At 36.4% G+C, this 13,425-nt stretch overlaps 1 protein-coding gene across 2 annotated transcripts in view; it reads left to right on the forward strand.

Annotated features, from left to right (window-relative positions):
- The window catches only part of LOC134648336 (uncharacterized), a 170,525-nt gene that overhangs the window by 2,534 nt on the left and 154,566 nt on the right, over window positions 1-13,425 (forward strand). For both annotated transcript variants that reach the window (XM_063502847.1, XM_063502846.1), the window contains exon 2: window positions 12,492-12,918. In XM_063502847.1, coding sequence (XP_063358917.1) covers window positions 12,492-12,918 — 427 coding nt within the window. The remainder of the gene's footprint in view (window positions 1-12,491; window positions 12,919-13,425) is intronic.

Raw genomic sequence — 13,425 nt, forward strand, 5'->3', positions numbered from 1 at the left:
ACCAACTATACGTGAATACATTGTTACTACTTTAATTACTTACTTACTTGGTACTTGGTGCGATGACCCAAAATGAGTCTTGGCCTCCAACACAAGAGCATGCCACTTTGCTCGGTCTAGAGCGGAATGACGCGTTTAATATAATATGTAGTTTTTTTTTGTATAGTTCTTATACAGGTAGGTAAGTACCTAAGAAAAGGTTGAGGCTAGATGCTATTTTTAAAACAGCCTTTGCGATAGGTAATAGTTATTTTCTTAGAACCCCGATTAACTTGTATCAATTCGCGCTTGGCCAATTTTTTCATGCATCCTAATCACGGTGATTTGATATTAGGTAGAATCGAGGGGTGCTATTGTGAATAGTTTTTTTAATGGTTACGACTTACGTTCATACGGCACATGAATGGTAGGTTAGAATACATTAGAAAATACTATTTTTGTATTGTGTGTGCAGTGATTGCGGAAGTAATTAAAAATAAATATGAAACGAATGGAATTAAGAAACTAGGTGGTTAACATTTTGCTCCCTTTTCTTTTGTTAATTTTCTGTGTTTTTTCTACTACCTTTTGTGGCATGTAATGGGTTAAAAATAAGACTAATAATGCTATTATATTTGGGCTAATTAAATAAAATGTTCTTAATTATAATAGGACCAAGTACAGAAATATTCGCGTCTCTAAAATGTTGTGTCCCAGTTTACAAAAGGAAGTGCTCGAATAATATTTACGTCTATCGTTCCGAAGTGACCTTCTAGTGCTGTCTTCCAAAATAAATGTTGCACATTCTGGAAGTAAATCCGGCAATTCATTGCATTACCACACTAAAAAGACTTTTATTTAGTTGTTTTGGCATTCCGTACGCGGAAGTAATGCAGAGTTTTTAAAGTATGTTTCCAAATTAGTTTTACATTGAAAAGAATTTTAAATCTTGAGATTTAGGTCAGAAATAATTTAAGATTGTTTTGTCTAATGCTAAAAAACGAAGTATAAGACGGATAGAGATAAGTAGGTACTCTATTATTGATTTTTACAACACGCATTACACAAACCGGGCTAACTTTACCACTCCTATTAGTTTACAAACGGTTAAACCTCCCGTAAACATGGGAATGAAGGGAATGAACGACAATCATTAATCATTCGTTCGTGAATGGGAACTAATCCCAACACCTTTAGCGGCGCGCTTTCTTGATGGATTGATTTCCGATTTGTAATCGTTTGACATCAACGCCGTATGTATAAACTAGCTGTTGCCCGCGACTTCGTACGCGTGGATTTGTATATTGGTGGTTATATATTCTACATTAGCTTAGAACATTATGCAGCAAAATATTGCAGTAGGACGGTTAATCATTTGTTAATTATTAATATTATACAACGCATGAGACTTGTCTTTCACAACCTACGAAGTTTCTAGCCCCTAACTGAATAAAATTGTTCTCAACATAATCCCTCTCAAACCCCTTAGAAGATTTTCATGTCCTCTATTTACCTAACTACCTATTTTCGAAGTTTGAAGTAAATAAAATTTGAACCCTATATATATATATTTTTCCACACTTACAACTATCTTTACAGGTAAACCTAAGACAATAGTGTAACTATTAACCATACATATCTAAAGTAAGCCATTACGTCTATAACATAATATATTTAATGTTGATATTGTGAACTGAATATAAACTTTCAACCCCTTTTAAACCATTTTAGGGGATGAATTTTAAAAAACGTTGAAATTACTTTTCTTGTATTCTAATAATATGCCTCTGTACAAAGATTCAAGCCCGTTCTCACAAAAATGTTTGAACTCCATACAAACTTTCAACCCCTTTTTCACCACCTTGAGATATAAATTTTCAAAAACGCTGAAATATTTTTTTTTCCGTTTTAAAATAATACCTTTTTATGAAGTTTCAAGTTCCTAGCTTAAAATAAAATTTGTACCCTGTACAAATTTTCAACCCCTTTTTAAACCTGTTAGGGGATGAATTTTACAAAACGCTGAAATTACTTGTATTGTCTTCTAATAATATTCCCAAATACAAAGATTCAAGTCCCGCGCTCAAAATAAATTTTTGATATCCATACAAACTTTCAACCCCTTTCTCGTCACCTTAGGGGGTGAATTTTCAAAAACGCTGAAAATAGTTTTCTTGTGTTTAAATTTAATATCTTTTTGCAAAATTTTCAAGTTCCTACCTTAAAATAAAATTTGCTCCCCAAGACGAACTTTCATCCCCTTTTTAAATCCTTAGGGGTTGAATTTCCAAAAACGTTGCAATTACTTTATTTTGTAATCGGCTATTATGCCTTTCTAAGAAGTTTCAAAGCATTTGTTATGGATTCAAACTTTCAACCCCTTTTTAACCCTGTTAGGGGATGAATTTTCAAAAACGCTGAAATTACTTTTCCTGTCTTTTAATAATATCCCCAAATACAAAGATTCAAGTCCCGCGTTCGAAAAAATGTTTGATATCCATACAAACTTTCAACCCCTTTTTTACCAACTTACGGGATGAATTTTCAAAAACGCAGAAATTAGTTTTCTTGTATTTTAATAATATATCTTTTTACGAACTTTCAAGTACCTAGCTTAAAATAAAATTTGAACCACATACAAATTTTCAACCTCTTTTTAACCCTGTTAGGGGATGAATTTTACAAAACGCTGAAATTACTTTTCCTGTCTTTTAATAATATCCCCAAATACAAAGATTCAAGTCCCGCGTTCGAAAAAATGTTTGATATCCATACAAACTTTCAACCCCTTTTTTACCACCTTACGGGATGAATTTTCAAAAACGCAGAAATTAGTTTTCTTGTATTTTAATATTATATATTTTTACGAACTTTCAATTACCTAGCTTAAAATAAAATTTGAACCACATACAAACTTTCAACCTCTTTTTAACCCTGTTAGGGGAAGAATTTTACAAAACGCTGAAATTACTTTTCCTGTCTTTTAATAATATCCCCAAATACAAAGATTCAAGTCCCGCGCTCGAAAAAATGTTTGATATCCATACAAACTTTCAACCCTTTTTTCACCACCTTAGGGGATGAATTTTCAAAAACGCTGAAATTAGTTTTCTTGTATTTAAATTTAATATCTATTTGCAAAGTTTCAAGTTCCTAGCTTAAAATAAAATTTGCACCCCAAGACGAACTTTCATCCCCTTTTTAAGCCCCTTAGGGGTTGAATTTCCAAAAACGTCGCAATCACTTTATTTTGTAATCGGCTATTATGCCTTTCTAAGAAGTTTCAAAGCATTTGTAATGGATTCAATCTTTCAACCCCTTTTTAACCCTGTTAGGGGATGAATTTTCAAAAACGCTGAAATTACTTTTCTTGTCTTATAATAATATCCCCATATACAAAGTTTCAAGTCCCACACTCACAAAAATATTTGATCTCCATACAAACTTTCAACCCCTTTTTCACCACCTTGGGGGATGAATTTTCAAAAACCCTGAAATTAGTTTTCTTGTTTTTTAATATAATACATTTTTACAAAGTTTCAAATTCCTAGCTTAAAATAAATCTTGTACCCCATACAACCTTTCATCCCCTTTTTAACCCCCTTAGGGGTTGAATTTTTCAAAATCGCTTCTTATCTCTTGTACACTTTATAAATGCAACCTAGTGTGCAAATTTCAACTTTCTAGCTTTTGTAGTTTCGGCTCTGCGTTGATGAATCAGTCAGTCAGTCAGTCAGTCAGTCAGTCAGTCAGGACACTTGCATTTATATATATAGATAGATGACAGTTTTTTACGACCTTTGTTACAACATGACTACGATATTTTTTTCTATACTTTATTCCACTGAGAAAAGGACTATTTTTGCGTGACTGTTTGCCTTCTTTTAGTGGTTTTACTCTAAGTGGTTAACACAGTGTTTATTGTTAGCTGGTGTTAGTAATTTTTCTGGTTGGGTGTCGTAAAGTTTTTATGTGGTTTTAACAGCAACGCTACGAATTACATGCTCGCATATTGCTGTTGTATGTCAGCGGCAAATTTTAAGTTTATGTTCATTATTTTATATTTAGAAGGATGTGTAGACAAAACGCTTTTAGGTACTTACTTACATAAAAAATCCAAAATAAATTAAGGATATAAACCACTAGGTATCGCAAAATTTCTTTATCGAAACTGCATGTTAACTTAATACCTACTTCATTGAAATTTTTGGTTTGGAGTGCTTCCAAATCGTTAAATTTTTCGTTAGCATCAAATAGATAGTGATTGCCAAAGTGGCTAAATATATCGGTACGCATTCTTTTTTCTATAACCATTGAAAAAAGGTGTCTTATCTTATGATATATTTGGCCACTTTGGCCGTCACTATACTTACGTATTTATTTGCTTCTGACTGTACCTACATTTTTAGCTGCACAAATCCACAAAATTAAACTTGAGAGGAAAGTGCTGAGGTACCTATCGTGCCAAGTATCTTTGCCAAAAGTTTATTTTACGCGAATGCATTCAATGAAAGACACGGAGTGCACTTTCGTCGTTCATCGGTTATTCATGCAACATGAAAGCTGCATTTGGTGTAGGTATGTAGGAAAAGATTTTTATTCAAATTCAAAGGTAGACAACCTTAGTAAAGAGATAAAATCGCCCATTTTGGGATTTTTATTATTTATAGTAAGCTTTGTAGGTAACCTAAGAAAGCGTATCTACTCGTATTAAATAGGTAATGTTTAAGTTTTTTTTTTACAATCATACATATCACTTACAGACGTGTGTCCAACGCGTGATAAATAATATTACATAGGTAACAAAACTAAACATTATTAACAGATAACAAAACATAAGTTTTAAAATATCATTATCTCATTTTGTATTATTCTTTTAAAAAGTAAGTTAACTTACTGAATATTTATAGGTACCTAATTAGTTTTAGAATGTCGGAACCCTAGGTGGGTCTGACTTGGGATAGCATTCCATTTAAGGATAACGACTGACGCTTATTAATGAGAGTTGAATATCTACGCAATTATTCGCCTAGTTTTTAACCAACGATATTTATTTCATCATTAGGACAACTAGGGTCATTGCGCTAGTTTCCGTCCATGCTCTAGTTTTCGTCCACTTGACGGATTAGCAAATAATATATTTCATTTTTAATTTGCTACTTGTGAATTATAATTTTTAACTACCTATGTAAATATATATTATATTGTTTAGACATTAAGGATTGCAATAATAAAAATATTCAAATTTCATCAAGTGGACAAAAACTAGCGCAATTGTTTGGAGTTACACAGCTCTCACTGTTACTGTAGGTAAACTACCCAAAGCTATGTGAAAACGTATATTACGATACTTTTCGCACTTGTATCGTAATGTAGTTACTAATAATTAACTTATTGACGGAATCTTGACATATCTCTCTATAGAGCACAAGCAAATTGTGCACAGTCGGTTACGCCCTGCTTTAAAGGCAGTTATGTTAGGGTTGCCACCCTCCGCGCGTGTTAATAATTAAAGAGTCCCACCTGACCCACGGGATGCGTTATCTCGATCCCGCCAAGTTCGTAGAGTTTTACTGCACACACGATCACTTGACAGCCCTATCGACGGGATGAAAAGGGACGATCAGAATATTCGGTAACATATTATCTATGGTTGGTAAAATGAAATACATTAGTTATTATTATTACTTCATTTGACAGTCTTCTTAAATCCATTTTTATTTCAAGATTAACACATTAACAAATTGTTATACAAACACAAACATCTTACACTAAATTAAAGTAAATCCTAATCTAACTTAAACATACAAATAATTCTTAAAATATTAACATAGATACCTAGCTGTTTTTAATACATCTTTCTCTTTGAGTCTCAGCATATTTTTATTGTTGAAAAACTTTTCTTTAAACTAAAAATTCGAGTGCGTATTAAGATTAAGAAACCTGTCCAACCTAGAAAATACTATGAATAAAGCTACACAAAGTGTTTTATAATATAAATGTTCTTGTCATGATTTGTATGCAAAGCAGCAGTTCATGTTTATCAGACAATCGTGAAGAAAGGGTAACACGTTCACATTGTCGCACGCGACACAACAAATGCCGATGGTTAATGGAAATAACTGCATAAAATGTTATTCAATATAACTTACTAGCGACCCGCCCCGGCTTTGCACGGGTTAACAAATACTATACATAAACCTCCCTCTTGAATGTAGTTTTAAAGATCTAAGTATACATAGGGACAGACAGCGGGAAGCGACTTTGTTTTAATACTATGTACTGAAGTATGTTGATAATTCCTATTTTTTTAAATAAACTATTTACCCTCCCTGGATTAGGTATGCGTTCTTAAAAACAGTTTATTCAAGACTGCTTGAACTACCTACTTAAGTATATCAGAGTAAAATTGGAACATAGAAAAATATTGAAAAGCGATTAACTGCTCATGGGGCCGGCCGATTCCGATTTAACAAATTGTTACGGTTTTGATCTTATTTTGATACGAATTCGAAGACCGCTACGTGCGTGGGATGCGCGTCAATCAAGACGATCATCAAGGTCTTATCAAAACCAGTTCAAAATCATTACAAATTGATAAATTAGAATCGATCTCATTGTCTTTGGTTGGCGCCAGTTTTTCGGAGATTTAGTGAATAAATATTGTTCTTGAAAATGGAAACACGGCCTAGACATCTTCACCCCTGTACCGTCTGTAGGGTAGCACCCTCATCGTTGAGGCGAATTGATTTCTTCTCCGAGTATTTTCTGACATGACAATGCAGTCTTATTTGACATGTTTTGTTTCTCGAGTGGTGTGCAGTGGTTGCAACCCTATTTTAATTTGAGGATTAGGGATACTTAGGGATCTAGATTGGGGTAGGTGAAAATATGTCAACGCTACCTTTGTCATGATTGTTTCATCTTTGAATCGAAGGCAATTGTTAGGTAACCTACCTACTTATATTGGTACATTGCGCATTGTAATTATGCCTACATGAAGAAACTATCTTTTATCTTATCTTTTTTAAGGTTCATGTAAAAGGTATAGGTACTTTACTTGTGTACTATTGCGTATACAATTGAAATGTCAGATACTTAATTCATATTTTCATATTAATCTGTCATGACCATGACCGAATTGTATCATTAGGTACAATAGGTACCTATATTGTGCATGAAATTGAAAACTCAACTTTTCTTTACAGCATAACTCTAGCATTATTAAGCTTCCATACCAAGCTGCTACTTCAACAAAATTGAAAACTGTGACCCCAATAACACAGTTTCCTCAGGAAGTGTATTCAGCAATTACAGTACTTATCTCCTGTGTGCAAAACATTACAAATACGCACCAATCCTGCCCCACAATCTTTGTCAAGCGGTCCGATTGTCGCCCCAACATCGGTACATACCTACCCTACTAACTCTTCGTTAATTAATCCAAATTGCACTTTAATTCCACCAATTAACGTTTACTTTCCCTTAATAGAGATTTCTTGTTAATCCCATACATAACCAATATAGCCTGAACTTCGATTGCCATTCTGTTTTACAGTAATTTCAAGTTAATGAGTAGATATCATGGATCAATGTAAATTGGTCGTGAATGCTTGTTTTGGACGGTCGTCAAGGTAACGCTACAATTTGGGAGCGCAAGGGTGCTGTACAGGTGAGAGGAGAATACAGATTTGTGTGTGTAAGTAAGGGATGCAGGATAGGGTGAATGCAGTGGGATACCGGTTAAATTGCATTAGGCTGCCTTTTGGGACGCAATCTGCTAGATTTGCGAATTGGACTGACTGTACTGAACCCTTTGATAACACGTAGGTATCGGACGAATTTCAAATTCTGACTCTATTTTATTTAGATTATGACAAAAAGTCACATCGCAATATCCACCGAATATTAAGCATAATGTCTTTAAATTAGGGCTTATTTTACATTGGTATCCTTTAAAACTTTTTGTGAGTTAATAAGAAAGCAGAACAGCAGTATCACCTTCGCGTGTTACCGCCGATACCCGATGTATCTTTCTAAAATCCGAAGGTCATTCTGAGAGTTAACGGACAGTATGCAACTAGGTTATATACATTATTTCCTGTAGACATCGCAAAGCAAATAAAATCTATGTATACCAAATTTTTACGCTACACTTTTAAGAATGTAATCGGCCTGGGTTCCATTTCTTCAGCACTTTAAACTCAAATTAGAAAAAAATATACGTATGTAGCCGAGTCGTTAACTTTTCTTGTATTGTCCACACAAGTGACCCTTTATGAAATGTGTTTGACCCAACTGTATTGTTCAGGTGGCGAAATAAATTAAAAGGGTTAGTTTTGTTATCTCGATGTCTGAAACATTATTGCTAAAATTATGACGCGTAATTTCGGTCTCATATTAAAATAAAAGGCGAGATAATACGGGACCTGTATAGAAAGTAGAGATTAACGGCGTTATTCATAAACGACTGCTAAGTTAATCAGCTGATGATCATCGTTTGTCCCTCTCTATGGCAAAACGACAGATAGGGACAAACGACGATCATCAACTCATTAAGTTAGCAGCCGTTTATGAATAACGGCATAAGTCAGTGAAACACAAACTCGCGTGGTAGGCGATCGTAAGCGTTTGTAAGCGAATAAAGTTAGACCAAGATCAGTCTGCAACGATTTCGATAGCACACGCAGTGCAAGTGTTATTTTAAACGTCAAACTTCTATGAAATTATGACGCGACGTATAAATAACACTTACACTGTGTATGCTATCAAAATCGTTGCAGACTTTTCTTGGTCTACCTCTATAACATAAGGCCTAGGCTAGCTTGATAGCTTAGGTAATATGTTTTTAACCGAATTCAAAAAGGTGGTGTTTCTTAATTCGTAGTTCAACTGCTGATGAAGATCAAAATAACAGGACAAGTGCGAGTAGGACTCGCGCACATAGGGTTCCGTACCATTCCGTAATATAGAGCAAAAACGGCAAAAAAATCAGGTTTGTTGTGTGGGAGCCCCACTTAAATCTGCCTTGTCACTAATCTGCCTTATTTGAGACCTTTAAATTTGCCAGAATTTGTATTCTGGCAATTTCAAAAAGGATCCTTTATAGGTCGATCAAAGCCACCTAACCGAGCTTTCCTCTAAACAATGAGCTCGCCAACTCTGTTATAAAGGAATCCTTTATAACGTAATCCTTCAAATTTTTTTCCATAAATATATAAGTTAAACATGCCGTGAATTTATTAGGGCATACCCGGGCAGTGTTTGAATCACAGATCACTTACCTGCAGCCCGTTTTTCAAAAGCTTGTAACTTGTAATATAAGCGGATGTCACTTTTTGACAGCTTTTGTTAGAAAGGGACTTCCACTTGTATTACAAGTTACAAGCTTTGGAGTAAGGGATTGCGTAAGATTTTAGTTACATTGCGGAATTTGCGATAAATATCGCAATGTAATGAAACTCGCATACATGCACCATCTGTAAGTGAGCTATAATGGAGTAGGTAAGGTAAACGTACTGGTGCTCGACGTGGTCCCAGTACTTACATGTCATCTTGAAACTTAAGTCATTGTCAATAGAGGTGTCATCTACTTATTGGACATTAGCATGTCGAGCACTACGTTTACATTATTCGACAAATCGGTGTCACTCGTTGCCGCTCCCAAACTTATTAAGTGTGAAAGCGCGATCGTGACCTAGCTGTACTAATAAATAAATAAATATTAAATTGCATTATTACACTAATTGATTATTAGGCCCCACAGTAAGCTCAATAAAGATTTTGTTGTACTTAGATCACTATATAATAATATATAATATTAAATTAATAGAACACAACACCCATGAGGCCATGACTCAGCAGCGTAAAAAGAGGGCCTACGTGTGACGACGTCGCGGCTTTCGGTACAAAGCGGAGTCTATGGTCGATGGTCTGTGGTTTGAATGAACAAAAAGGGCCGTGCAAGAATGCTGGCCGCGTGAATTATGCAACGGGTAGGATTTACTTTTTTAACCACCATTTTTATGAGGTAACGTGTAGTTGATGCATGAGAATTAAAAGTTAAATGAGTACGTTTGTATGGCGTTCGCTGCAAGAGTACGGTACAAGGATATTGAGGTAGAAGTTGTCGAAAATTTTCCTTAGGGAGTCGAAGGAAACCTACTATATTCCATAGTTAAGTACCTATTTAACTATTAAACTATTTAAGGTGCATTGGGGTAACTTCGAAAGCGGGGTATCTAATTTTGAAAATGGCAAATATCTATAAAACCGTCTACCTAATATCTAGAGATCTGTACCCGTACCATGAGTCAGAGTCACTAACAGTGTCAAAACTGAGTACTGACATAATATACGCTATCGAGGACGTAATTTACTTTCTATAAATCTTGCTCGCACTCAGTCGCACTAATTATGCGAGTACGAGCGAGATGCGTAGAAAAGTAAATTACGTTCTCGATGGCGTTTATGTCGGTGCCAAACTGGTGGTAGCCACACTTGTGCCTCTGCACTTTATACTTTAGCAACAATTACGCTACTATAAGGCTTACCAAGACATCTTGCTTGCTGCTACAGTAGAAAGATACTAAAAGAAGCCCCTGGTGTCCGTGGCGTCTGGTGCCTCGTCGGGTGGACGATATCCGGAAAATTGCGGGTCACTGCTGGATGAGATTAGCTCAGGACCGGGAAAAGTGGCGTATTAGAAGTGAGGGCGATAAGGGGCTGATATGATGATGATGACTGAACATGAATGCATTTGACAAGTTAATACGTCACCTGGCATGTTTACACAATACGGCACCCATATATCGATGCACCGCAACCGTTACTGATACGGCATTAATATGCATGAGCTGGTCGCTTTTACGATGAATGACAAATTAATTCCCTATTGCAGCACTGCCTGCATACTGGTTACTTGATAGTTTTGAGGTACTGTTATTATTAATACTAATATTTCTAGTTGAGAGAACGCCAAGCCCCGAGTCTATATTTTGTTTGCCATAAGAATATTTTGTTTGAAGATAGTTCAATATTTGTACCTAGAATACTTCTATCTATTTTCTCTTTACTTTCCTTAATAAATGTAGGTATGTATACACATTAGTGATGGGTAGGACATCAATTTAAAATAAGTTTGTACGAGTACCTCATTTTCTAAAATGAGGTGTTACAATGTCTTACTTCAAATGAGGTGAGGTACTAGCATATTTTCAGCGTCAACTATTCCATTAATTCCAACAGCGACAATTTTTTTAAGATGTATGAAAGCTTGCAGCGCTTACGCTTGTTGTCTTTCGTGTTTAAGACGAAACAGGAGCTGAGATTTAAATATTTTAGGTAAATATACCCGTCTCGCTAACGAAAGCGGCTCCTAAAACTAATGCGATAAGGACAAGGCGAAAATCCTGCGTAAAAATCTCAAAAATCGAGGTTTCGTACTCGACTGTTTCCTCCTCCAAAACTTAACCAATCGTAACCAAATTTGGAAATCTAAATGATTATGAAATGATCTGTGTCACCGTTTTGTTTTTTTGGCTAATTGATATCAGTTTTGACTACTACGCCTCTCATTGCGGCATAGTCAATTAGGCCATTTTGGCCATTTTTGAAGGGCTCTAGCGCCTTAAAAAACAAAAATATCAAAAAAAGCAAAACGGTCCGACACAGATATTGACAATATTAATCTGTGATGAAAAAATCATTGCTCTAGCTTCAAAACCCACGGAGGAAACAGTCGAGTACGTTTGTATGGAGAAATGATCACTCCTGTTGGCTCTTAATTGTTAACGTATTTTCGGTGGTGACGCGAAGTGATATTGAAGTACGTCGCGTGTCGGCCTCACTCCCTCTTTGGGTATTTCTAATTCATTGTTTCATTTTGAAAGGATTTTTGAGGGGTTCATGGCACAGAGAGGCGGTGAGTGGTACAAACTCAACGCATTTCTCGGTGGACCTTTTGTCGTTGCAATAAGGTTTGTAGTTCGGCAGTTGACAGTGTGAATCATTACTCGTTTCTTCATTTGAGACATTTGAGTTTTGAGTGTCGGCGACAGGCGAGCACCTAGCGCCTCGCGCGATCCAGGGACTCTGTTGCGAGTTGTGAGGAGTGTATGAGTTTTGAGGGTCGCGAGACTCGCGAGTGAATTTGAACGGATAAGAGTTTTTTTTTTAAATTTGAATTGTGTGAATGATTTGTGTGGCAAGAGGTGTTTGTGATGTGCGCGAGTAAATGAGTAAAATGAATAGAGGAGTGAAGTAAGACATTTTTGCGGTACGAAGTACTGCGACAAATTAACAAAATGAGTGGTACAATGAGGTGCCTCACGAGTGAGCGACTCAACACTAATACACATGATTTTCATTAAGATTTATTGGGTCTTACATGGGTCTTACAGACGCAACATTCGCACCTGATAGTTTTGATGAGTTGGTCATCTTGACAATGTGTGTATACCTAATAAATGTTGAAAAAACGTATTGACGCATTGTGACTTTTCTTGTTTCAGAAATCGTCGAAGAGCAACAATGCCACGATTACGCCTTCCGCCTGACCTGTCGCCAGCTCGACGCTCACATCGCCATCCTCGAAGCGTGGTACACCTCCACCGACCGCCTCAACACCTCATCAGACTTCACAAACCTCACCATCAAAACTGAGAACGACTCCGAACTCGACCGAGTCTACGTCTATTCTAGTCCCAAACATAACGGCGTTTACGAAAGCAACCATTCCAATTATGAAAACGTGACTAATGTGAACGTGTCGGAACGATTTGAATTTACAAACGAAACGGATTTTTTGGAAGTGAACGGGAGTGATTGTGGGGTTGGGGGGTTTTTGAGGAGTTATGGGAGCTGGAGGGAGGGCGATAAGAGGAGGAGGTCGCCGTCACGTGAGGCGGCCGTGAACTTGAGGGCGCCGGTGAGCTACCGGTGAGTGCTTTGCTCGTGTCGAGTGGGGTTATTGTGGATTTTGCTGGATTTATTATTACGTCGCATACACGTGACAAAAGCTAGTTAAGATATGAAACTAATTTAACGGTACTTTGCATTCTTAGAGCTTAAATATGGAAGTCTAGCTTCTCCGTAACATGTCATGTGAGTAGAAATGTACGTGGGTTAAAGAGGTTAAACCATAAAGTGACTCGCAACCGTTTAAATTAATCTTATTAAGATAGGTACATAAAATGTATATAAGAAGGATCATATACGTAGGTACAATGCGGTGAAGCAAGGATGACTAGTATAGGAATAAGAAATACGATACGTGTATGTTTTATTATAGGTATATTAACAAGCTTTTATTAGGTCGACCTGTATGTAACCAGGGGGGTGTCACTCCGCAGTTTAGGTACATTTGGCCGGCGCGCCCATCGGACAGGCGTATGGAAGTGGGCTGCCGCTCGGCGTGCACGATAGTCACGTCACGTGGCGCTCGCG

Source organism: Cydia amplana, chromosome 5 (assembly GCF_948474715.1).
Source record: "Cydia amplana chromosome 5, ilCydAmpl1.1, whole genome shotgun sequence".
NCBI classification, from domain to species: Eukaryota; Metazoa; Arthropoda; class Insecta; order Lepidoptera; family Tortricidae; genus Cydia; species Cydia amplana.